General features: G+C 47.6%; 10 protein-coding genes across 10 annotated transcripts; 2 read left to right on the top strand and 8 right to left on the bottom strand.

The window, feature by feature from the left end:
• Positions 1-62: 62 nt before the first annotated feature.
• LOC6532049 lies at positions 63-1,082 on the bottom strand. Its single transcript, XM_002092790.2, has 3 exons — positions 1,023-1,082; positions 644-961; positions 63-560 (listed from the first exon to the last, which is right to left on the bottom strand). Exons 1-3 carry the CDS (start codon positions 1,080-1,082, stop codon positions 411-413), a joined length of 528 nt encoding a protein of 175 aa, XP_002092826.1. The 3' UTR covers positions 63-410.
• Positions 1,083-1,356: 274 nt separating this feature from the next.
• Positions 1,357-2,218, bottom strand: LOC6532050. The gene is made up of 3 exons (XM_002092791.3): positions 2,037-2,218; positions 1,658-1,975; positions 1,357-1,585 (listed from the first exon to the last, which is right to left on the bottom strand). Exons 1-3 carry the CDS (start codon positions 2,094-2,096, stop codon positions 1,385-1,387), a joined length of 579 nt encoding a protein of 192 aa, XP_002092827.2. The 5' UTR covers positions 2,097-2,218; the 3' UTR covers positions 1,357-1,384.
• Positions 2,219-2,279: 61 nt separating this feature from the next.
• On the bottom strand, positions 2,280-3,147 carry LOC6532051. The gene is made up of 2 exons (XM_039372351.1): positions 3,088-3,147; positions 2,280-3,029 (listed from the first exon to the last, which is right to left on the bottom strand). Exons 1-2 carry the CDS (start codon positions 3,145-3,147, stop codon positions 2,676-2,678), a joined length of 414 nt encoding a protein of 137 aa, XP_039228285.1. The 3' UTR covers positions 2,280-2,675.
• Positions 3,148-3,891: 744 nt separating this feature from the next.
• Positions 3,892-4,333, bottom strand: LOC6532052. The gene has a single exon (XM_039372353.1). The coding sequence runs from the start codon at positions 4,264-4,266 to the stop codon at positions 3,892-3,894; it is 375 nt and encodes a 124-aa protein (XP_039228287.1). The 5' UTR covers positions 4,267-4,333.
• Positions 4,334-4,854: 521 nt separating this feature from the next.
• Positions 4,855-5,740, bottom strand: LOC6532053. The gene is made up of 3 exons (XM_002092794.2): positions 5,567-5,740; positions 5,191-5,508; positions 4,855-5,131 (listed from the first exon to the last, which is right to left on the bottom strand). Exons 1-3 carry the CDS (start codon positions 5,624-5,626, stop codon positions 4,931-4,933), a joined length of 579 nt encoding a protein of 192 aa, XP_002092830.1. The 5' UTR covers positions 5,627-5,740; the 3' UTR covers positions 4,855-4,930.
• LOC6532054 lies at positions 5,739-6,562 on the bottom strand. Its single transcript, XM_039372609.1, has one exon. It carries the CDS (start codon positions 6,347-6,349, stop codon positions 5,984-5,986), a length of 366 nt encoding a protein of 121 aa, XP_039228543.1. The 5' UTR covers positions 6,350-6,562; the 3' UTR covers positions 5,739-5,983.
• A 131-nt stretch (positions 6,563-6,693) lies between these two features.
• On the top strand, positions 6,694-9,229 carry LOC6532055. The gene is made up of 2 exons (XM_002092796.3): positions 6,694-7,612; positions 7,672-9,229. Exons 1-2 carry the CDS (start codon positions 6,820-6,822, stop codon positions 9,099-9,101), a joined length of 2,223 nt encoding a protein of 740 aa, XP_002092832.1. The 5' UTR covers positions 6,694-6,819; the 3' UTR covers positions 9,102-9,229.
• A 2,181-nt stretch (positions 9,230-11,410) lies between these two features.
• On the bottom strand, positions 11,411-12,528 carry LOC6532057 (suppressor-of-stellate-like protein). Its single transcript, XM_002092798.3, has 3 exons — positions 12,432-12,528; positions 11,824-12,360; positions 11,411-11,766 (listed from the first exon to the last, which is right to left on the bottom strand). The coding sequence occupies exons 1-3, from the start codon at positions 12,440-12,442 to the stop codon at positions 11,604-11,606; spliced, it is 711 nt and encodes a 236-aa protein (XP_002092834.1). The 5' UTR covers positions 12,443-12,528; the 3' UTR covers positions 11,411-11,603.
• A 594-nt stretch (positions 12,529-13,122) lies between these two features.
• LOC6532058 (proteasome subunit alpha type-7-1B) lies at positions 13,123-14,618 on the bottom strand. Its single transcript, XM_002092799.4, has 3 exons — positions 14,418-14,618; positions 14,105-14,334; positions 13,123-13,910 (listed from the first exon to the last, which is right to left on the bottom strand). The coding sequence occupies exons 1-3, from the start codon at positions 14,517-14,519 to the stop codon at positions 13,484-13,486; spliced, it is 759 nt and encodes a 252-aa protein (XP_002092835.1). The 5' UTR covers positions 14,520-14,618; the 3' UTR covers positions 13,123-13,483.
• A 4,670-nt stretch (positions 14,619-19,288) lies between these two features.
• On the top strand, positions 19,289-20,192 carry LOC6532059. Its single transcript, XM_002092800.4, has one exon. It carries the CDS (start codon positions 19,396-19,398, stop codon positions 20,014-20,016), a length of 621 nt encoding a protein of 206 aa, XP_002092836.1. The 5' UTR covers positions 19,289-19,395; the 3' UTR covers positions 20,017-20,192.
• Positions 20,193-21,013: the final 821 nt, after the last annotated feature.

Genomic DNA, 21,013 nt, shown 5'->3' on the forward strand with positions numbered 1-21,013 from the left:
TACTGAATTTACTAGTTTTACTATATATGTACATAATGTAGGAGGCGATTCAAATGCGGCCGTTCTCTCTTCTTGTCACAAACGAAGTGTTCTTTATTTCTTCGTTCCGTTCCTTCTTAGCCTATTACATGTATGTATTGGTGTGTCAGTTGCTGATCGTGCGAACGGGACGCACAAAGTAGTGTCCGTAAGCACGATCTTAACATTAGCGTAAAATTGTACTTAAAACTAAGAGTATGTATATCTAGGACTGTATGTACAATCACTGTGTGTATGTTACGGTAGTGTGCCTGCTTGCTACAATAAGTACTATTACTTACTTTTTACTATTTTCCCACAACCATACTACTACAGTTTACATGTTTGTTAAGATTCGGATGGTATTTTACGAGGTATTCCATCTAGGCCACCTAAGGATTATCCTCTACAAAGGTGAAATATACGTTCGTGGCAAACTGCGGCTTCAAATCGAATAACCAGTCCATTAAGAATAAGTACTCCCCAGACGGAAGTGGAAGAGGAATATCAATGCGATGGAAGTCGCTTAGCATCTGTACGCCCTGAAATATCCAAAAATTTCCCCGTCGAAATTGGGTTATTGGGAAATTGGGTTTAAAGACGTCATAGGTCCATACGATCTCACCTCATAGGGACAGGTGTGGTTGACCGTGGACACGTTCCTTATTAGGTTCCAAACGATTTTGGCGAACGGCTGATTCCGCCTTCGCATGAACTCGCAGGCGTCGAGTGTGTAATCAAACAAGAAGGGCTTATACCCATTGGCCCTCTTCATCATCTTCAAGTGGACGTGTATGTTCCTGGCTGGCTCTGATAACGTGATATTTATATTCAAGCTAGTCTTGGATCGAGAATAGGCCTTCAGGCGGCAGTAATGAACCACAACCCACGATTGATTATAGGACTTGCACACCGCATTCGTCATTTTAACAAACGGAGCCTCCTGTGGGAATTGTTCAAGTATTTCAACTTATATTAAGTGGAGACTTTATTTGCTTTCTTACACCGCAGACCAGAAAGCCAAATATTACCGAAACAGCGAAAATGACCAACCTATGATCCATGGCTGTTTATCTATCCGTTCAGACTGACAATTTGCAGCTACATGTTCTTTGTTAAATACCACTTTTATTTAAAGACCAATTAACCAATGCTGTAAACAAGATCAGGCATGAAAGCCACCCAACTGGAAAATATGCCAGTTGTATAATTCTGTTGACCGCGTGTGGACTTAACAGACCTAAAAAAACAAGCAAAACTCGCCTTTTCAAAGAACATACAACATTTAATACCCGCAAATATGTGATTTTGTGTCCGTATTGCAGTTCCAGTGTCGATTCAAGTTCCGTACTTTTGTGAATAGCTTCTAAACATCAATTCTGAAACTCAGGGAGCTCCTTCTGTGCTTCGAGCTGGTCGGCAACAAGTCCTCAACAAATGTGAAGTATACATTCGTGGCAAACTGCGGTTTGCCGTCGAACAACCAGTCTATCAAAAGCAAATAGTCTCCAGATGGCAGTGGAATAGGAACTTCGATGTGGTGAAAATCGCTCACCATCTGCAGGCCCTGAAAGGCCAAAAATAATTAAGTTGATGCATTGGTTCACCATCGTAAATGCAATATTCTTGGCGGGCTTACTTCATAGGGACACGTGTGATTGACGGTGGACACATTCTTGATCATGTTCCAGACTATCTTGGCTACTGGGTGGTTCCGCCTTCGCATGAATTCGCAGGCGTCGATCGTGAAGTCGAACAAAAAGGGCTTATACCCATTGGCCCTCTTCATCGTCTTCGCATGCACTGATATATTATTAGCTGGCTCTATGAACGTGGCATTTATATTCAAGCTGGTCTTGGATCGGGAATAGGCCTTCAGGCGGCAGTAATGAACCACAACCCACGATTGATTATAGGACTTGCACACCGCATTCGTCATTTTAACAAACGGAGCCTCCTGTGGGAATTGTTCAAGTATTTTAACTTATATTAAGTGGAGACTATAATTGCTCTCTTACACCGCAGACCAGAAAGCCAAATATTACTGAAACAGCAAATATGACCAGCGGATGATCCATGGCTGTTTATCTATCCGTTTAGACTGACAATTTACAGCTATATGTTCTTTGTTAAATACCACTTTTATTTAAAGACCAATTAACCAATGCTGTAAACAAGATCTGGCATGAAAGCCACCCAAATGGAAAATAATGTAATGATTATGTACATATAGTAGTACATCAAACATGATTATGCCAGTTGTATAATTCTGTTGGCCGCGTGTGGACTTAACAGACCTAAAAAAGCAAGCAAAACTCGCCTTTCATAGGACATACAACATTTAATACCCGCAAGTGTGATTTTGTGTCCGTATTCCAGTTCCAGTGTCGATTCAAGTTCCGTACTTTTGTGAATAGCTTCTAAACATCAATTCTGAAACTCAGGGAGCTCCTTCTGTGCTTCGAGCTGGTCGGCAACAAGTCCTCAACAAATGTGAAGTATACATTCGTGGCAAACTGCGGTTTGCCGTCGAACAACCAGTCTATCAAAAGCAAATAGTCTCCAGATGGCAGTGGAATAGGAACTTCGACGTGGTGAAAATCGCTCAGCATCTGCACGCCCTGAAAGGCCAAAAATAATTAAGTTGATGAATTGGTTCACCATCGTAAATGCAATATTCTTGGCGGGCTTACTTCATAGGGACACGTGTGATTGATGGTGGACACATTCTTGATCATATTCCAGATGATCTTGGCCACCGGGTGGTTCCGCCTTCGCATAAATTCGCAGGCGTCGATCGTGAAGTCGAACAAAAAGGGCTTATACCCATTGGCCCTCTTCATCGTCTTCGCATGCACTAATATATTATTTGCTGGCTCTGATAATGTGATATTTATATTCAAGCTAGTCTTGGTTCGGGAATAGGCCTTCAGGCGGCAGTAATGAACCACCACCCACGATTGGTTGTAGGACTTGCACACTGCATTTGTCATTTTGAGGAAGTGCGCCTCCTGGTGGAATTTTTTGCTTTAATTGAAATTCGATTAGGGGTATAATCCGATTTCTTACTCCGCAGCCCAAATAGGCAACTAAAAATGAAATTCCAAAAATGGAAACGCTGTGATGCATGGCTCTTGGTCGACTATCCGTGAATAACTGACGTAATTCAGCTCTTCAATTCGAAAATATATACCGGTTTCGAACAAACTGAATTGGTGGTTAAGTTACAAATGCGTTTATTATATTATCATTAAATATCGATTTAAAACCGTTAATAAATATTTTAATATCATAAAAGATAACACCAAATTCAACCCGCCAATACGCTTCTAAAGACTATTACCGATCGAACCCGCGAGCTCATTTGACATTCCCGACAATTGTGAAATATACATTCGTGGCAAACTGCGGTCTCAAATCGAATAGGAACTTGTGTGGAGTCTTTAAACTCCCCACAAATCCGGGTGCAAAGGAGCGGTCTAGCAACAGCAGACAGCAAAGAAAGTAATGATTATGTACTATATGATCATCAAACAACATGATGCCAGTTGCACAAGACCTAGATAGGCAAGGAAAACACTCCTTGTCAAAGGACCTGCATTTGTGATTTCGGGAACTGAGTTGTGATTTTTTCTTCGGTATTGCAATTGTTGTGTCGATACAAGTTCCGAATTCTTGTGGATAGCTTTTAAACATCAGCTCCGAAAGTCAGGAAGCTCCTTCTGTGCTTCGAGCTGGTCGGCAACAAGTCCTCAATAAATGAGAAGTATACATTCGTGGCAAACTGCGGTTTTCCGTCGAACAACCAGTCTATCAAAAGCAAATAGTCTCCAGATGGCAGTGGTATAGGAAGTTCGACAGGGTTGAAATCGCTTACCATCTGCAAGCCCTGAAGGACCGAAAATGATTTAGGGGATTAATGGATTCAAACTTTCTTGGCGGGCTCACCTCATAAGGACACGTGTGGTTGATGGTGGACACATTCCTGATCATGTTCCAGACTATCTTGGCTACTGGGTGGTTCCGCCTTCGCATGAATTCGCAGGCGTCGATCGTGAAGTCATACAAAAAGGGCTTATACCCATTGGCCTTCTTCATCGCTTTCGCATGCATTGAAATATTTTTTGCTGGCTCTGATAACGTGGCATTTATATTCAAGCTGGTCTTGGATCGGGAATAGGCCTTCAGGCGGCAGTAATGAACCACCACCCACGATTGGTTGTAGGACTTGCACACTGCATTTGTCATTTTGAGAAAGTGCGCCTCCTGGTGGAATTTTGGCTTTAATTGAAATTCGATTAGGTCTATAATCCGATTTCTTACTCCGCAACCCAGATAAGCACCTAAAACCAAAACTGCAAAAATGAACACCTTTTTATGCATGGCTCTTGGTCGACTATCCGTGTATAACTGACGTAATGCGGCTCTTTATTTCGAAAATGAGTTTCGGTTTTGAGCAAATTGAATTGGTAACGAGTGCGTTTATTATATATCATTAAATATCGATTTAAAACCGTTAATAAATATTTTAATAGCACCAAATTCAATCAGCCAATACGCTTCTAAAGACTATTACCGATCGAAGCCTCTTGACATTCCCGACAGTCAATGTTCCTCGGCAAATGTGAAATATACATTCGTGGCAAACTGCGGCCTCAAATCGAATAGGAATTTGAGATTAGTCTTTAAACTCCCCACAAATCCGGGTGCAGAGGAGCAGCCTAGCAACAGCAGACGGCAAGGAAGCAAATAAAGTAATGATTATGTACTATATGTTCATCAAACAACATGATGCCAGTTGCACAAGACCTAGATAGGCAAGGAAAACACTCCTTCTCAAAGGACCTACATTTAATACCCGTTCAAAACCAATGTTCTCGGGAACTGAGTTGTGAATTCTTGTTGATGGCTTCTAAACATCAGTTCTGAAACTCAGGGAGCTCCTTCTGTGCTTCGAGCTGGTCGGCAACAAGTCCTCAATAAATGTGAAGTATACATTCGTGGCAAACTGCGGTTTGCCATCGAACATCCAGTCCAGCAAAAGCAAATAGTCTCCAGATGGCAGTGGAATAGGAAGTTCGACGTGGTGAAAATCGCTCACCATCTGCAAGCCCTAAAGGACCGAAAATGATTTAGGTGTTGAATGGATTCAAACTGTCTTGGCGGGCTCACCTCATAAGGACACGTGTGGTTGACGGTGGACACATTCTTGATCAAATTCCAGATGATCTTGGCCACCGGGTGGTTCCGCCTTCGCATGAATTCACAGGCGTCGATCGTGAAGTCAACCAAAAAGGGCTTATACCCATTGGCCTTCTTCATCGCTTTCGCATGCAATGAAATATTTTTTGCTGGCTCTATGAACGTGGCATTTATATTCAAGCTGGTCTTGGTTCGAGAATAGGCCTTCAGGCGGCAATAATGAACCACTACCCACGATTGATTATAGGACTTGCACACTGCATTCGTCATTTTAACAAAAGGAGCTTCCTGGGGGAATTTTTGGCTTTAATTGAAATTTGATTAGGTCTATAATCCGATGTCTTACTCCGCAGCCCAAATAGGCAACTAAAAAAGAAACTGCAAAAATGAACACCTTTTGATGCATGGCTCTTGGTCGACTATCCGTGGATTACTGACGAAATGCGGCTCTTTAGTTCAAAAATGATTTTTGGTTTTGTACAAATTAAATTGGTAACGAGTGCTTTTTTTATATATAATTAAATATCGATCTAAAACAGTTAATAAATATTTTAATAACATCAAATTCAACCAGCCAATACGCTTTTAAAGACAATTACCGATCAAATCCTCTTGACATCTCCGATAGTCAGTCAATGTTCCTCTACAAAGGTGAAATATACGTTCGTGGCAAACTGCGGCCTCAAATCGAATAACCAGTCCAGAAAGATTACGTATTCCCCAGATGGCAGTGGTACAGGAACTTCAATGCGATGGAAGTCGCTTACCGCCTGCAATCCCTGAAATACTCATAAGTATAAACTAAAAGGCCCACAATTTTCAATCTTACCACATAGGGACAGGTGTGATTGACCGTGGATACGTTCCTGATAAAGTTCCAAACAATTTTGGCGACTGGATGGTGGCGCCTTCGCATGAATTCGCAGGCGTCGAAGGTATAGTCGTACAAGAAGGGCTTATACCCATTGGCCTTCTTCATCATCTTGAAATGCACCGATATCTCCTTGGCTGGCTCTATGAAGGTGGCATTGATGTTCAGGCTGGTCTTGGTTCGGGAATAGGCCTTCAGGCGGCAGTAATGCACCACCACCCACGATTGATTGTATGACTTGCACACCGCATTAGTCATTTTAACAAACGGAGCCTCCTAAGGGAGTTTTAGCTTGTATTACGATCAAATTCACGTGAGTAGTAACTCCTCTTACACTGCAGACTAGGAAGGCCACTATAAGCAAAACCACCAGAATTACAATCCTTTGTTCCATGATTACCCATCGAGCACCCGTTGAGAACTGACACTGTTCAGGTGGAATGGCTTCATCAATTTGAATTTAAACGTCGTTCAACGCCATTAGGCCATTATTTGAATGGAAGATAATTGATCGTCTTAGCGCGTAACTCAGCCAAGCGGAACATAACAAATGCACACCAGAGTGCCCAAGTAAATCGATATATAATCTTAGATCTGTTCAGACCGGAGGCTCAGTAGTCCGGCTGTTGACACATATTTCGTTTAAAAGCGAATCTCTCCTGTTTTGAGAGCAGCTCATACATAAAACACTCCCGCCGAACCATTATATTTATGTGGCCATAGCCAAAATGAACGTGTGCAAGCCCAAGGAAGTGGGTCCCGATGGACTCTTTGTCCGGAAGCGCTTTACGCGTCATCCGGTGGTGATCTCGGCGAAGCGGTTTGCAGCCATCAAGGGCCGTTCTCGCCAGGATGAGAAACATGCCCAGCTGGAGGCCGTCGAGGAGGAGCGCAGGTACCGGCAGTACCTCAAGGACGGCAACGAGCTCCTGTGCAGCCTGTTCACGGATCCCAATGCTCCGAAGGTCAAGAAATCAGCCAGGGCTCAGAGCAAGGAAGCCATGGCAGTGGTGAAGGATGTGGACACAAAGCTGGCAGACGAGCGGCTGCGCAAACAGAGGATCCTGCGGGCCAACCGACTGCTGGATCAACTGAAGCCTGGACCCCGAGCTCTGCACCAGGCTCTACTCTACAGCGAAATGATTCACCAGAGGCAGTACAATGAGGCCCTCAACGAGGAGATTGCGGAGGCAGCCCGCGCCCAGGAAAGGGCCGACGAGGAGCTGTGTCCGGCTGCCTTGGTGCCCTTTGGCCACGCCACCGAGGAGGAGGAGGTGGCCAGGCAGACCGCCAAGAACATGGAACATGCGCAGCTCATGCGGGCGGACATCGCGCAGCGGGAGAAGATCAGGGAGGCCGAGCGGGAGCAGCGGATCTTCGAGGAGCAGGTGGACCGGGCGCAGTACAAGTGTCTGCAGGACAAGGAGGAGAAGGCGCTCAAGGAGAAGAAGGCCCGCAAGATCGCCTTCAATCGCAAGGCATACAAGGATGCCCTCCAGGAGAAGGCGGAGATTGCCGAACGTAAGTACCGTGGATAGATAACACCATATAACAGAAGATATACTATTCCTTTCCGCCAGATGAGCGCATTTGCGACGCCATTGACGACCGACGCAACTGCGTCTACATCGTGGCCAGTCGCAATCTGGACAGTCGCTATGGAAGCCACGTGAAGCAGCTGCGGCAAAAGTGCCAGGAGGAGAGGGAACTACAGGCACTCCGCGTCGCCCAGGCGCAGCAGGTGCTGCAAAAGAAGCTCGAGGATCGGCAGTTGAACGCGGAGGATCGCCACGCTTTCGAGACGGAGGTGGACCAGAACCGGCGACAGTGCGAAAGAGAGATCCTGGCCAAGCAGCGGCGCGCGTATCAGAAACTAGAGCGGGAGCAGGACGCCGAGAAGCTCCGCTGCCAGCGGGAGCTGCAGCGCTTCCATGTGGCGCGCCGCTTGAAGAACGCTGAGGCGAATCGCTTCTTCGATGCCTCCCAGAAGCGGAAGAGGGACAAGGTGAAGGAGGATCTGCGCAACGTGCTCTTCGGCCAGCGGGAGGAGTTCCTCGAGAAGCGGCGCGCCGAGCTGATGAACCTGGCCGCCTGCAATGAGGATCCATACTTGGAGGACGACAAGAAGTTCTTCGAGCAGGCGGTCGACATCATGGAGGAGTCCAGGAAGGTGGGGCGACCCCTGTATCCCATTGCCACCGCCGTGGATCGCTACGAGCGGCAGAACCAGCTGGACATGCGACCGGAGGGCAGGATAGTGAAGAGGAGCCGTCTGAGGGACTACTGCTGGCCGGGATTCTTCTCCAAGGCGGAGCTGGCCTACCGCAAGTACGAGCAGCGGGAGCAGTGCCGCGAGGAGCAGGTGGCCGATCGCCACCAGATCTACTGCAACTCGGTGAAGATCAAGAAGCTGGCCGAGGTGGAGAAACCATACACTCCCTGTGTCGCCTCCTGTCCCATCAATTGCTTCCACCGCCGGGGAATGCCCGCCACGGACAGCAAGGAGTCCTTTGACTACGCCCGTCATGTTTGCTACACGGATCCCCCAACGGTAGCCGCCTGTCCCGGTCCCATGCAGGTGATCCACAACGACCCGCTGGACAACCAGCGGAAAATTAGCCAGCCTTCCATGAAGCTGCCACCCATGCCAGACTTGACCAAGAGTACTCAGCCCACTTTGCGCAGTGCTGTGGGCAAGGTTTTGAATTCCCTTCAGAAACCCGACTCGGCTCCCAATGCCAGTGATTCGGCTTCACACGTGAAAGGCTCTCCTCCGTCCGCTAGTCCACCCGTCAGCACATCCAAGCCCACTGCACCGGAAGCAAAGGATGTGCCCCTTCCCAAGTCGCAGCCTCCAGTGAGACGCAGGATGAAGAGCAGCTCCAAGAGAGCTGGTTCCTTGGCGGCATCTCCTCCAACTGGCAACGATAGACCAGCACCCGTGCCCAATCCCGCTGGAACCTGGGGCTCCGGACCCCTGCAGCCGGATGCGAAGAAGAAATCCAAGTAAGCAGGAATCCTCGCCTGCACTTTAACAAAATTTACGTTTCTGGGTCTTATTGTATTGATGTTGTCCGTTTGCAAAGATAAATATAGAAAAATATAGAAAAAAGGAATGGAGCCAGACAGCCAAGGAAATGACGTTAATGGTTTCTTAAAAGCACTTAAACTTGGCGCAAAAGGACTTCTCCCACCCCTTCGCCAGTTTTCCATTTCCTCAGCTATTTTCATGACGGCGACGGTGGATTGGTCAGTAACCCTTTCCAGCGACACTTACGCGCTTTGTTTAGCGCAGAATCTCAAGCGCAGAGTGGCCGGCTGGCTTCATAAATTCCAATTAATGCGTGGCCAAAGTTATTGGGTTACGTCCTCCACCTTCAGGTCATCCAGGACATTCAGGACCTCCTGCTCCATCTTCATCAACTTGCGGCACTGAGTGACATCCATTTTTGTTTTCATTTAGCTTATTACCGGGCAGACATGTCCGGCGTTCCGCCCGTAACTTAATTTGAGCTGCTAACCAGGCTGATGAACCCGCCATCCTTCGGCGGAGTGGTGAGAAGTGGAGTGGAGTGAGTGTTCCGGCCGGCCAATCTCGCCGGGATAATTAGGGCCGTGTCCTTTCTGGAGCAGGCCATCCGTCCCAATGGGTTAATCAGCCGGCTCTTAGGACTTTGGAGCTGTCTTTTGGTGCTTGGTCAACCGCTCGGCTCCAAATTGACGGAACCGGCCGCCTTCCTCTCCTTTGGCAAGTTTGGAAAAGTTGCCGCCTGCCAAAGTTAAGCAATTCCAATTTGGTGCCATTAACCATAAATTGCTGAACCGCTTCGCTTAGCCGCTTAAAACGGGGTTAATCGCGAAAAGTCTAAAAATTACGTCAACTGTGTGAAGTGTCGACCAACTGTGGGCCACAACAAGATAATGAAGCATTTAGAGTCCCAATTTGGTTGCATGCAACAAAAGATGAAGTCTAGAAAGTTGTGTTTTTACTACAGCAGAGTAAGGCCGAAATTTAGTTTTCGATATGTATTTTCTATCTGCATCGGATTAAAGTCGGATTAAGTGGTGCATTCTTAAAATTGAAATTCTAGGTACCTCGTTCGAATTGTATTTATTGTGTGGCCAGCGAAGGGAGTCAAAATATTTTGAAAAGCCGGCACACAATAATATTTCAGTGGGTGCTTTTGCGGCACTCGAAAAACAACTCTCCGGAAATGGGGAACTGGATGGGCTCCACTGGTGGCTAGAAGTGGCACAGCCAGCGGCGATACAATCAAATACCCGACCATTCTTGAAAACAGAATGGAAGCACAGCTGCACCAGGAGCAGGGTTTCCAATCGGGAGCAGACACTTTGTTTACAAGAACAGCAATCGGATTTGTTTGCCCACGCGGACCGACGTGTTTCGTCTGAAATTGGATAAATACGGGGGAAATGAGACGGGGAGCTCTATTTCGAAAGGGTCCTAGAAATAACTATGAATAAATAATGACGGGTGCGATCAACAGGTAGCCAAGGAGCCACAAAGGAGCCGCCAGAGCAAAGGAATCCGAGTCCAGCTCGATTGTAATGTAAAACAAAACGCTCGCATCCTGCGCTTTTCCACTTTGCACTTTCCCGGCTTTTCCTGCACCACCAACAGCCATGCTCATTATACGGTCAGCCAGTTTAAAACTCAATAAAAGCTGCAGTATGAAAGATTACTTAATGAAATTAAGTGTGAAAAGTGTGCGAGAAATGGGCGAGAAATGGGCGAGGCGCCATGGAGAAATGGAGAAAAGCGGAAAAGGCGCTCCACAGTCCTCCACTCGACGAAGAAAAGGAGAAAGGGCGTCGAGTGGCGTGGAAAACTGAAAAGGAAAGCGCCAGGGCGGCAGTAAATAATAATAAAGGCATGACTTATTGGAGATGCCACTGGCGAAGGATCAGCAACTGGAACTGGGACTGGAACATGAGGCGAATCCTCCGCTCCTCAGCTTAACGTAATTCCCATTATCGGCTTAGCAGGTTGTGCCGGCAAGTGGATTTTTATTGCGCAGTCCGGCGAACTTAAGGAACACGGAGATGAAATATAATACAACTGAACGCTTGGAATGTAAGTCCCTAGTCCTGGTGCACTTGATGCCACTTCCCAAGAATGCATCTTGTAAACTAGTGGGTCCTAATTATAATTATATATATTTGGCAAATATACTACCTTGCCACATGACTCCCACTTTCTCGCAGTGTGTGGCACGAAGCGGATGAATAGGCCGCCCAAAGCTGCTTCACTTCCGAGCGTGATTCCTTGGAGATTACCACTATTAATGACAAGTACACTTTGCTACTCGACTAAGTGCTTGATATGGCCAGCTTTGAACAAACAGTGTGAACTAGTAAGTGTTTAGGGTAGAGTACCCAAGGTACCCATAGGTGGTATGTGGTATCTGGCCATATCAACGCACTGGGGGCAATCCGTTTAATGGCAACAACAAGACAACGGAACAAAATTTGTGCACTCCTTCGTGTGGCGTTACCCATTTAGGTCATTCCTGGAGAATCGTGAAGGCAGCGACTTTGGAATGGATGCAGTCAGGTAGGGCGACTTGCTGGCCGAGGATGCGATACTCTTTGGCGTGGACTCGGGCGCTTCGGGCGGCATCAGGGCTTTCTGGTGCAACCGGAAGCCATAGAGACTGCAAATGCCATCGTTTTGAGAGGAGAATCGGGATTTTAAACGGAAAGGCACTCACCGGGGCACGTACTGCTCCAGCGGCGGATGGGGCCGCATGCTCGGCAGCTGCATGAAGAACATGTGCGGGAAACTGGTCCCAAACATGGCTCCGTCCAGCATTGCGCAGCGGGAACGCGGCAGGAAGACGTCGTTGCAGCGAGGGCAGTAGACCTTCACGTGGGAATGGTTCCACAGGTCGGAGAGGCCCACGGGCAGGGTTCTCTGCCCCTTACAGTAGACCCTCGGACACGAGCCGAAGTCACCCCTCTCGTACTTCAGGCGCATATCCTCGACGCCACGCGGCGATACGATGTAGCGGGCGTGGATCATGCCGTACAGCTCCTCCGCATCGGTGGTGTCCAGCCCCTCGTCCCAGCCCTGCTTGTCAAACTCCGTTTCCAGGACCAGGTCCAGTGCCCGGCTGAAGAGCTCCAGGCCCGTCAGGTTGAACTTGTCTTCTATGAAGTCGGTGGGCACGCGGCAGAGGAACTCGTGGCCCTTGACCCCAAGGAACCAGCTGATCCAGCTGCCATCTCCCATCGACTCGTTGCTCTGGCTACAAGATAAAATATCCGAATCTGAATCTAGAATTTCTGTGATTTCTATGGGGGAGAGTGAGTTACTTACGGGAACGACATGTTGCCAAGTCACTCGTAAAAAATATACTGAGCAAGTCCGGTACGAAATGACGTCTATTGACAAGACCTACTAGGCCATAATGACATCTATTTGTCAGTTTAGCCAGAAACGAATGTGCAGAAGGTCCGACAGGGCAGCAGTGAGTCACCTGTGTTCCAAACCCTTTATCACCCGAGGCTGTCTTGGGTGTAATACCCAAAACCTTAGCCACAAACTGCGTCTGTGATGACCAGAACGTAGTCCTGGCAGCTCCTCAAAGGGAAACGGAGGATGTGGAGGTCGTGCTCAACTATTGCCAGCCACCTTCTGTTCACCGAAGAAGTAATGCAGCCCTGAAGGGTTAAGCGTAGTGGATACCCTAATAAGAGCACACACCTTAACCCCTGAAGCCCACTTTCGGTGGAGGCACTCGATTTCAGGAGATGAGCAGGACTAAACTTTGAAGGACCAATATGACAGCCTGGGGAACACAGAGTAGGTGGAGCAGGAGAACCCAAATGGAACTCACAGCGAAAAAATCGAGTGTACCTCTGCGATTTGAAAGGAGCCTGCATTAAAGAGGCTTGCCTTCAGAAGAGGATGCTCCTCCCATCAGAATTAGTGGGCATCCCTTGGCATCTTGGCCATTTATTAACCCAATTGGCATTCTGCCCAAAGTCAAAGGCGAATCAGGAGATACCATTTTGATTGACACACATTTTCTGCATGTGTGCGCGCACTTTCTTGTTTTTCCTCTACAAATTCAATTCGTATTTTCACTTCAAACTTTTTAACTTGGTTGGCCTGAAAGGAGCGCACGCATCTCCGCCGTAGAGATAAAGCGGAGTGATATAAGGCAAACAAACACGCCCTCGAGACAAATTAAGTGATTTGCCCGCTTTACACATTTTTCCTGCTGATTACTTTTCCCCAACTCCGCGGCCGAAATTGAATTGCCCAGCAGAAGAGAGAGCCCGGCCGGTTATCAACTTTTGATTGGTCATGAAAATGGCCCTGGGCCATGGCAACCAAGATGACCATGATGGCCAGAATGACCAGGACTAGGGAACTCGGGTCCGCCGACTGGCCTCCGTCTCCGCCTCCAGCTCCGCGCGAACGGTGCCCTCCAGATCGGCCAGGACCTTGCGATCGATCATACGCAGTGGCTGGCGGTACTTGAGCACCGCCACCTCCATCTGGCTGTGCTTCAGCGAGGACACGCTCACCAGGGTGCGGACTATGTGCTTGATGGCCGCCGCCTCGTCGACGGTGGCCAGTAGCTCGTCCGCGTGCTTCTCCATGTAATCGCGGACCGGCTGGCTGGAGCGGCCGGTGGTGTTGGCCCTCCACTCGTAGAAGATGCCCGAGGGCTCCGTTTGGAAGAGGTGCGGAGTGCCGTCCTCGTCGAAGCCGCCAACCAGGCATGACAATCCAAATGGACGCCTGCCGTTGCTCTGCGTGTAGTTTTGCTTCAGCTGGGCTATGTATCTGCAACGGAGGCAATGGAAGCAAAGGGCATGAAAGCTAAATCCAAATCAGCCTAGTGGCTGCACTGAGGAAATAGTTCTGCACTTCTTTGAAAGCACAGCAAAAAGTATGCAAGAGTGTTTTGTGGTGTGCCACCCAAGTTATTCACTGCATACTTTTTCCCTTTTCTCAGTGTACTTAGTACTTTTCCTCACCGCGTTATGTACTCCACGGTCGTGGGCTTCTCGAAGTTTAGGCGGTGGCTCTGGGCCTCCATTTGGGCGCGGCTCACCAGGATCCGTGCATCCGCGGTGAGCCCTGAAAAAGTCATCACCACGTGGTCGTCGAGCATGCAAATCTTGCGCACTATGCGCTCCTCCTGCAAATCGCCCACGGAGCGCTTCTCCACGCCGATTACAATGGCGTTGTTGGTGCGCAGACCCACCTGTGGGTGGAAGGTGGAAGGTGGGATGTGGCATTTGGGATTACCTAAGAGGTAAGTCCTGGTGGCGACCAGGCGGCACTCACCACAGTGGAACCCCTGCGGACGGCCTCCTGCGCGTACTCCACCTGCAGCAGGTGGCCATCTGGGGAGTAAATGGTCACCGCGCGATCGTAACGCTCAGCCATGGAGCTCGTGCTAATTTATTGGAAACCCTAATGGAGCAACGTGTATGTAAGTGTACTTTGTGTATAGGATCGGGATTTCAAGATGTGTGTTATATCTAAGCGCCTGCTAAGTGCTTAATAATCAAATCAATAATAATCAAAACACAATGACGGTTTTAATCGCATTTTTGCAACAATTGATTTATCATAAAACGTAATTTTAACTAGCTTTCAATACATTTTCCATTAGTTCGCTCACAATACATCCGTGCAATTAAATCAGCTTTCAATAATGAGGTAATCTGCTACAAAGGCAAATCTACATAATCGAATCCATAAGCGAATTAACAATTATCGTGTTAATCAGATTACCGATGTCACAGCGAAATGGGGCAAATACATTAAAACTGTTTCAGCCACATTTTGCGAATATTTCAATCTATTAGTGCCGGCTAGTTCTATACCCGGACCCTCCGGGAAGAGGTCCTGTGTCCTATGTCCTGTGTCCTTGGCACCTGCTCCTGAAATGCTGACAACAAAATCACAAAGTGCAACAAAAGCGCAAATCTCTGGTAAATGTAATCGTAATCGAAACAGCTTCATTTTGCTAATGTGCTTGGCCAGCCGGAGCAGGACGAAGGACGAAAGACTCCGCCGGAGAGTCGTCCTTTTGCGACTCTGCGGAGCGCAGAGTCCTGCGTCCTGCTTCCTGATGCGGTGCTTAGTATGCCGGCAGCGCGCAGGTTGGCATAAATTTATATTTAACATTTTATGACAGTCGAGCTTCGCAGGAGGAGGAGAAGGAGGCGGATAAGGAGGGGAGAAAAGAGGTCCTTTAGGTGTGGCGCATACTCACCAGGATTAGGCACGTGCCAGCCGAATATGGCCAATTCCCAAAACAAACGTTTCCAAAAGTGCGGCTGGCGAATAAATAAATTAGGCGGACTGCAAACAAAACGACCTGCAAATAGAATCACAAAAATGCAATTATTTGGCCAATTTACACACGTTGTCGCCCATGCAAAGGTTCGCAGTTTGGCAGTTTGGAAATATGTTTTATGCATTGACGGCCACGCGTTTCGTTTCAAATTGCATTACTCTCGCCGCGGGCCAGTGCTAAATGAATTGATAAAGCCATTTATCAGAATTGACAATCAAATTGCATTAGCTGTGCTTTCTAAAGTTTACGAGCTAAGCATTCAACCGCGGCAAACTTCAGGACACATTTGAATACCAAACACAAGCGCGTCACTTTGAATAGAGGTTATTATTTTTGATTCATTAACCTTTCACATATTTTCATATCTCTCTCCTAACAATAAAAACAGGCAACTCTAGAAAAGCTCTTTGCGCTTTTAAGATAACGCGCTGCATAAGCGAAATAAAGAAAATATTTTTTGAATAACTAAATACATACTTCTAATGTGCCAAGTCGCCCATTAGCAGTTAAGCCCTTGTTCGAGTTGTTAATTAAATAAGAATTTCGATGCTAAGACCATGGCTTCATTAGCACTCAGGAATGTTTTGGCCCCGGGCAATGTGCGTAAATTAAGTATACGCCGTGTTTTCGGTGCGCGCCCCTGCCGCTTGGCATTTGATTAAGCACTTTTGCCCCATAAATAGAGAGCATTGCCAATCGAAGGGTGAATTGGCCCTGAGACAATCGTGCGGTGGAGTGGAGTGGGTTTCCTTTTCGAGGCATAAGCGGAAAGGCGGAAAAGTGGGAAAGCGAAAAGGCGGAAAAGCGGGAAAGCAGACGAGGCAGCCACATAAAAGCAGGCAACACAACATGTGCTAAAAACAGCAAGAACTTTGGCGGACAAGAGCCAAGAGGGTAGAGACTTGCCACGATTTGTTTGCTCCCAGCTTAATTTGTAGCGTCAAATGGTGTTGATTGTTGTTTTTCTTGCCTCTAACCCAACAGCATCCAGCAGCCAGCACCCAAGCCCCAAAAACCCACTTAAGCACCCCTTCCCCTTCCACGTCGCCGTCGCAGTCGCCGTCCCTGTTTTCGTCGAAACTAAAGACCCAATAAAAGTTAAGGACGCTGTTGCGGATAAACAAGGCTTGGAGCACAGTTTCAAGTGCTTCCATTGTTCTCCAGCTCCCAATCCCACTCCCCACTCCACACTCCGATGTGTGGAAATTAATGACGAGCGATTTGAACACGACGGGATTGGCATTGGGATTGGGATTGGGTTTGGGATTGGGAGTGGATCTGGGAATGGGAATGCGATCGAGATGGAGCGACGACGATGGTAATGTGTTTACATCGTGAAAATGTTGGCAGTCCTCGAACGCCTGTGGCATGTGGCATGCGAAAAAACATATTTCTGCAAGTTGACAATTAATCATTGTGCAAATATACGAAATATATGAATTTTATGAATTTTATGGCTGTTCCTGGGGTCGCAACAAGGCGAATACCTTCCAGAGTTTATGGCTGTCTTTATTATGTTCTTATCTCATCCATTCCGCACAAAGACAGTCATTTAATGGTGAAATATTGATATAAAATTAGGAAAAGATGAAATCGCTCTGTTGGAATGGAGGCATTTCACCTCTTACATATCCTTCTATTTGAGCAAACAATTTCATTTAAAAGGGACTTCAATATGGTAGCTTTAAACAATTCATAAGAGCTGCTGAGCTCTTTGTATAGTAACATATATATACGAGTGTAGTATCTCTGCCGCCCCTCCAATCTCGGCCATTTAATCAGCAGCAGACGTCGAACGTGTGTATTTGTTTGGTTGGCCAGGACAAGCTGACGCTGGCAAAATGCAAATGACCTTTGACCATTGCCGGCAGACTGCTTCCGACTTTCGAGTGGGGAAACTAGAGACTCCTGGTTGCCACGGCTCCTTCTCTTTCTCCATATTAGCTTTGCGTGTGTCTCAGCTAAGTAAACACAGCGCGGGCTGAGATGGGGGGCGCACCTGGTGTTTTGAGCGGGGTGCTCAGACATTCGCCTGAGCCCTTTTTAATAAACCTAGCAATGCACACACCATTGTTGACATAGTCCTTCCCGGGAATCCTGCGCGACCTGCTGCTCCCTCTGCTCCTGCTGCTCATGGAGATGTAGATGTTGCGAGTGCCCGGCCCCAAAGTGCCACTTTGCGTCAACGAACTTTGTCCTGGCACACGGCACTCGCCTCTCAGGTCACGGCAATCAGGTCGTTTGCTCCAGCCTGCGATAATCATCTCATCTTCTCGGCGGCCAAAGACGATTCTGATAAAACTTCAAGGATTCGACAGGAATTAGTCAGCGAAATCTTAATTGAGCCGTATTAACCCATTAGTTTGGTGCAGATGAGGTCTTCGGTAAGTTTAACCTTACAGTTTCCGCTTATCCCCCAGATGGGAGAAGAGCTCCTCACTACTTGAGGAGCAATCGTTATCCACAGCGCTGCGTTTAATTAGAAACAAGATGTTGGCGTGCTGCAATGGACGTGGCTTGGTTTAGGACTGGCAATAATGCAATTTAGAAGTTTAAACCCGCCCGCCGCCAATTGCAATTCCATTTCCAAGTTTCGAGTTGCGAGTTCCTCCTACGCAACCGCGAATAAAGTGCAACCAATTGCAGCAAAGTGCAACTGCAACTCCATCACTCAGCAGAGCGGTCCCCGATTTCCCCATTTTCCGATTTCCCGCTCCTCCGCATCCTTCCGACTTACTGAAAGCCAAATGGCGACAAATGCCGCGCAAATTAAGGGGGGCGGGAGGTAAGGTATTGATGGGAAATCGAGAAAAATGCGGCACGCGAAAGAAAATGGAAATGGAAGCGAGTCGAGTCGAGTAGAGTCGAGTGGGTTTCCACTAATGGTCAGCGAGCTGGAGGAAAGAGCGAGTGCTTCAGCTGTCGCGCACTTTCATCTTATTAAAGTTGCAAGTCGTTCAATTTTTCAGTTCCGAGGGGATTGCGCTGACACCACGCCCATCTATCATATCGCAGTGGGCGGAATCGATCTGCGATACTGCATCAAACGTCACATAGAACTCGCAATCGCAGCGAAAGTATCGAATTTCGGTGATATATTACGACGCCCACTGATAGCAGAGCTGGCAGAGCTAGTGGAAACTAAGCCAGACGTGCCAGTAATTTATGCAGTTTCCCTGGAGGCAAGTTCAGGTGGCAAACAAAGCCAGAACCCGAAACCCGAAAAAGTACCAAAACACCTTTAACGAAGCCGTCGAATAAGCAGGTGGAACTAGGAAGTAAACAAGCCAATTGGAATGGCTGCAAATCAATGCTCCACTACATACGAGTATACGAGTATATCCTGGCGGTCGCAGGAGGAATAGGAAGGACCTGTCGATTTCTTCGGGCTCATGAAGTTTCCGGCTGCAACTGCAGCTCGACACGCGACCCCATGCATATAAACATTTCACAGTCTGGCGACATATCTGAGATATTTTTATGGCCATCGTGTGGAACACGCTTCCTTTTGGCCGGGCTAAAAAAATACACGGAAATGCGAGAGAAATGTGTCTGTAGAGCGCTCTTATCTCCGTATAATCCACTTTATATGTTCACACCACCATCCAAATTGAAAATAAACACAAATTCGGAACACGGAATCCGGTTACGAGGGATCCGAAAATCCAGTTGGAGATTACCATTTATTGGGAATTAAAGCTGGCATATAAACGTATAAAACGTGCTTCAGCAAAAACTCTACTAGTTACATTTGATACGGGGCTCTTTTCCGCGCTCCAATGAAAACATCGATAACAAAAGTTCACTCTTATTGAAAGCCTTTTTCCTGTTAAGCGATCTATTCATTTTCCATCAAAGTCAAAAATGTGTTAGTAGTTTGTATTGTCTTTGGTATACAGCACATCTCAATAAACAACTCTCAATAAACAACTTACATCCAAATTTTAAAGTAAAGTGATGCAGCGCATAGCTTCGGTGAAGTCAAGTAACATAAGGACATCCATTTCCGTACTGCACGCGGAAAAGGACCACAATGTGGCCAAGACTACTCCCGCTGCTGCTAATCTACCAGATCATAAAGTTTCCGAGAAGACGCCGGAGAAGTCGGAATCGAAGACGAAGTGCCCGCCAAATCGAAGCACAGTACTAACGAGTGCCAGGCCTCAAATGGTGAGAAAAGCCAATGTGGGTCTTACTCCCAGGCCAGGTTCCTTGCCAGGCTCCGCAGCCACCAGGAGCACTGCCTCCAGTAGGAGCCACCATTTCTGCATTCCCGTACGGAACTTTTATACTGTAACCAGCCGCGCCCGCCGCTCCCACGACCACGGGGTCTTCCTGTACCATCTGTCCCAGTTGGAGCAGACCGGATTCGCCAAAAGTGCGGTGGATCCCATGAAGTCCGTGCCGGCAGCGGAGCTGCAGCTGCTGCACAGTGGCCAGCGGACCAGCTACCTGGAGAGGCGGTACGAGCGCAGCCCGGACGACAAGTACAACTATCCGGAGGCCACCAGCTGGCGATACGGCTGGTTCCACCGGGAGTCCGATCCCCTGCAGAAGCGAGTTCCCCGGCGAGATTAGAACAGCATGTCGTGTCCGTCCATTTCAATGAAATTCTTCGCTTCAGGGGAGCCTCTAAAATATTTGGCTATTAAATGAAATATATATAAATAAAAAATTTACGGATATTGTTTAGATATTTGCCGTTTAGCGTGCAAAAACTAATAAAAGGAAAGGCTCAGTTTAGGTCAAAATAATTCAGCTTGATTTTGGCCAAGGGCGATATTAAAAGTTATTAAACGAAAAAATGTCCAAACCTGGCAAGGCGAAATAACTTTATCAAATACGCTCGCATGCCATCCACCCGGGCAACTGGGGCATCTGGGGCATCTGCATCTGGTGTGCATCAGCGCCTCGACGAGCTCATCCCGAGCTCAGATAGCACGATATGTGGAGCAGATGCCAAGAGCTCCACTGACAGCGCCACTTTCCGACATGCCGACCTCTGTTGTTTTGGCGCTTTCCGAGGAGCAGCAGTTCCGCAGCTCAGCAGTTTTTCAAGTTTGAAGCGGAAAGCGGAAGGGAATCCGGCAAGGACAATTGCATTAGTCTGCTGCTCGTATGACGTACAACGGGGCGTATGCTTGTTGTCTGGCATTTAAAGTGGGCCAAAGTTGGGCAACTTCTCGGAGGGAGGGAACTCGTTGCGGCTGCCTCTCTCTTTTGATTGACTCATGAAAGTCGGCAACTTTTTAATTGTTTTGTAACATTTTCATTTCAACGTCTTCAAATAATTTTGCCATTTTTCCGGCGACCCGCCAGTACAATGAGCATTCTCCGGGCGTTGGCTCTAAAACTTATTAACTTCGTTCCATGTCGAAATGCTTTAAATTCCTCTGTTCTCTGTCCTCTGTCGCTGATTGTCTGCACTTCAGACAATTCATGGCAGATTTCGAGTTTCATTGTTGCATCCGAAGCACTTTGAGCTGCGCAAACTTTCGCCGACCAAGACACTCTGCCAACTTTCCCGTCCTGTCCATCCAGCATCCACCGTATCGTGCCACCAACCCAGCTACCC

Source organism: Drosophila yakuba, chromosome 2R (genome assembly GCF_016746365.2).
Source record: "Drosophila yakuba strain Tai18E2 chromosome 2R, Prin_Dyak_Tai18E2_2.1, whole genome shotgun sequence".
NCBI classification, from domain to species: domain Eukaryota; kingdom Metazoa; phylum Arthropoda; class Insecta; order Diptera; family Drosophilidae; genus Drosophila; species Drosophila yakuba.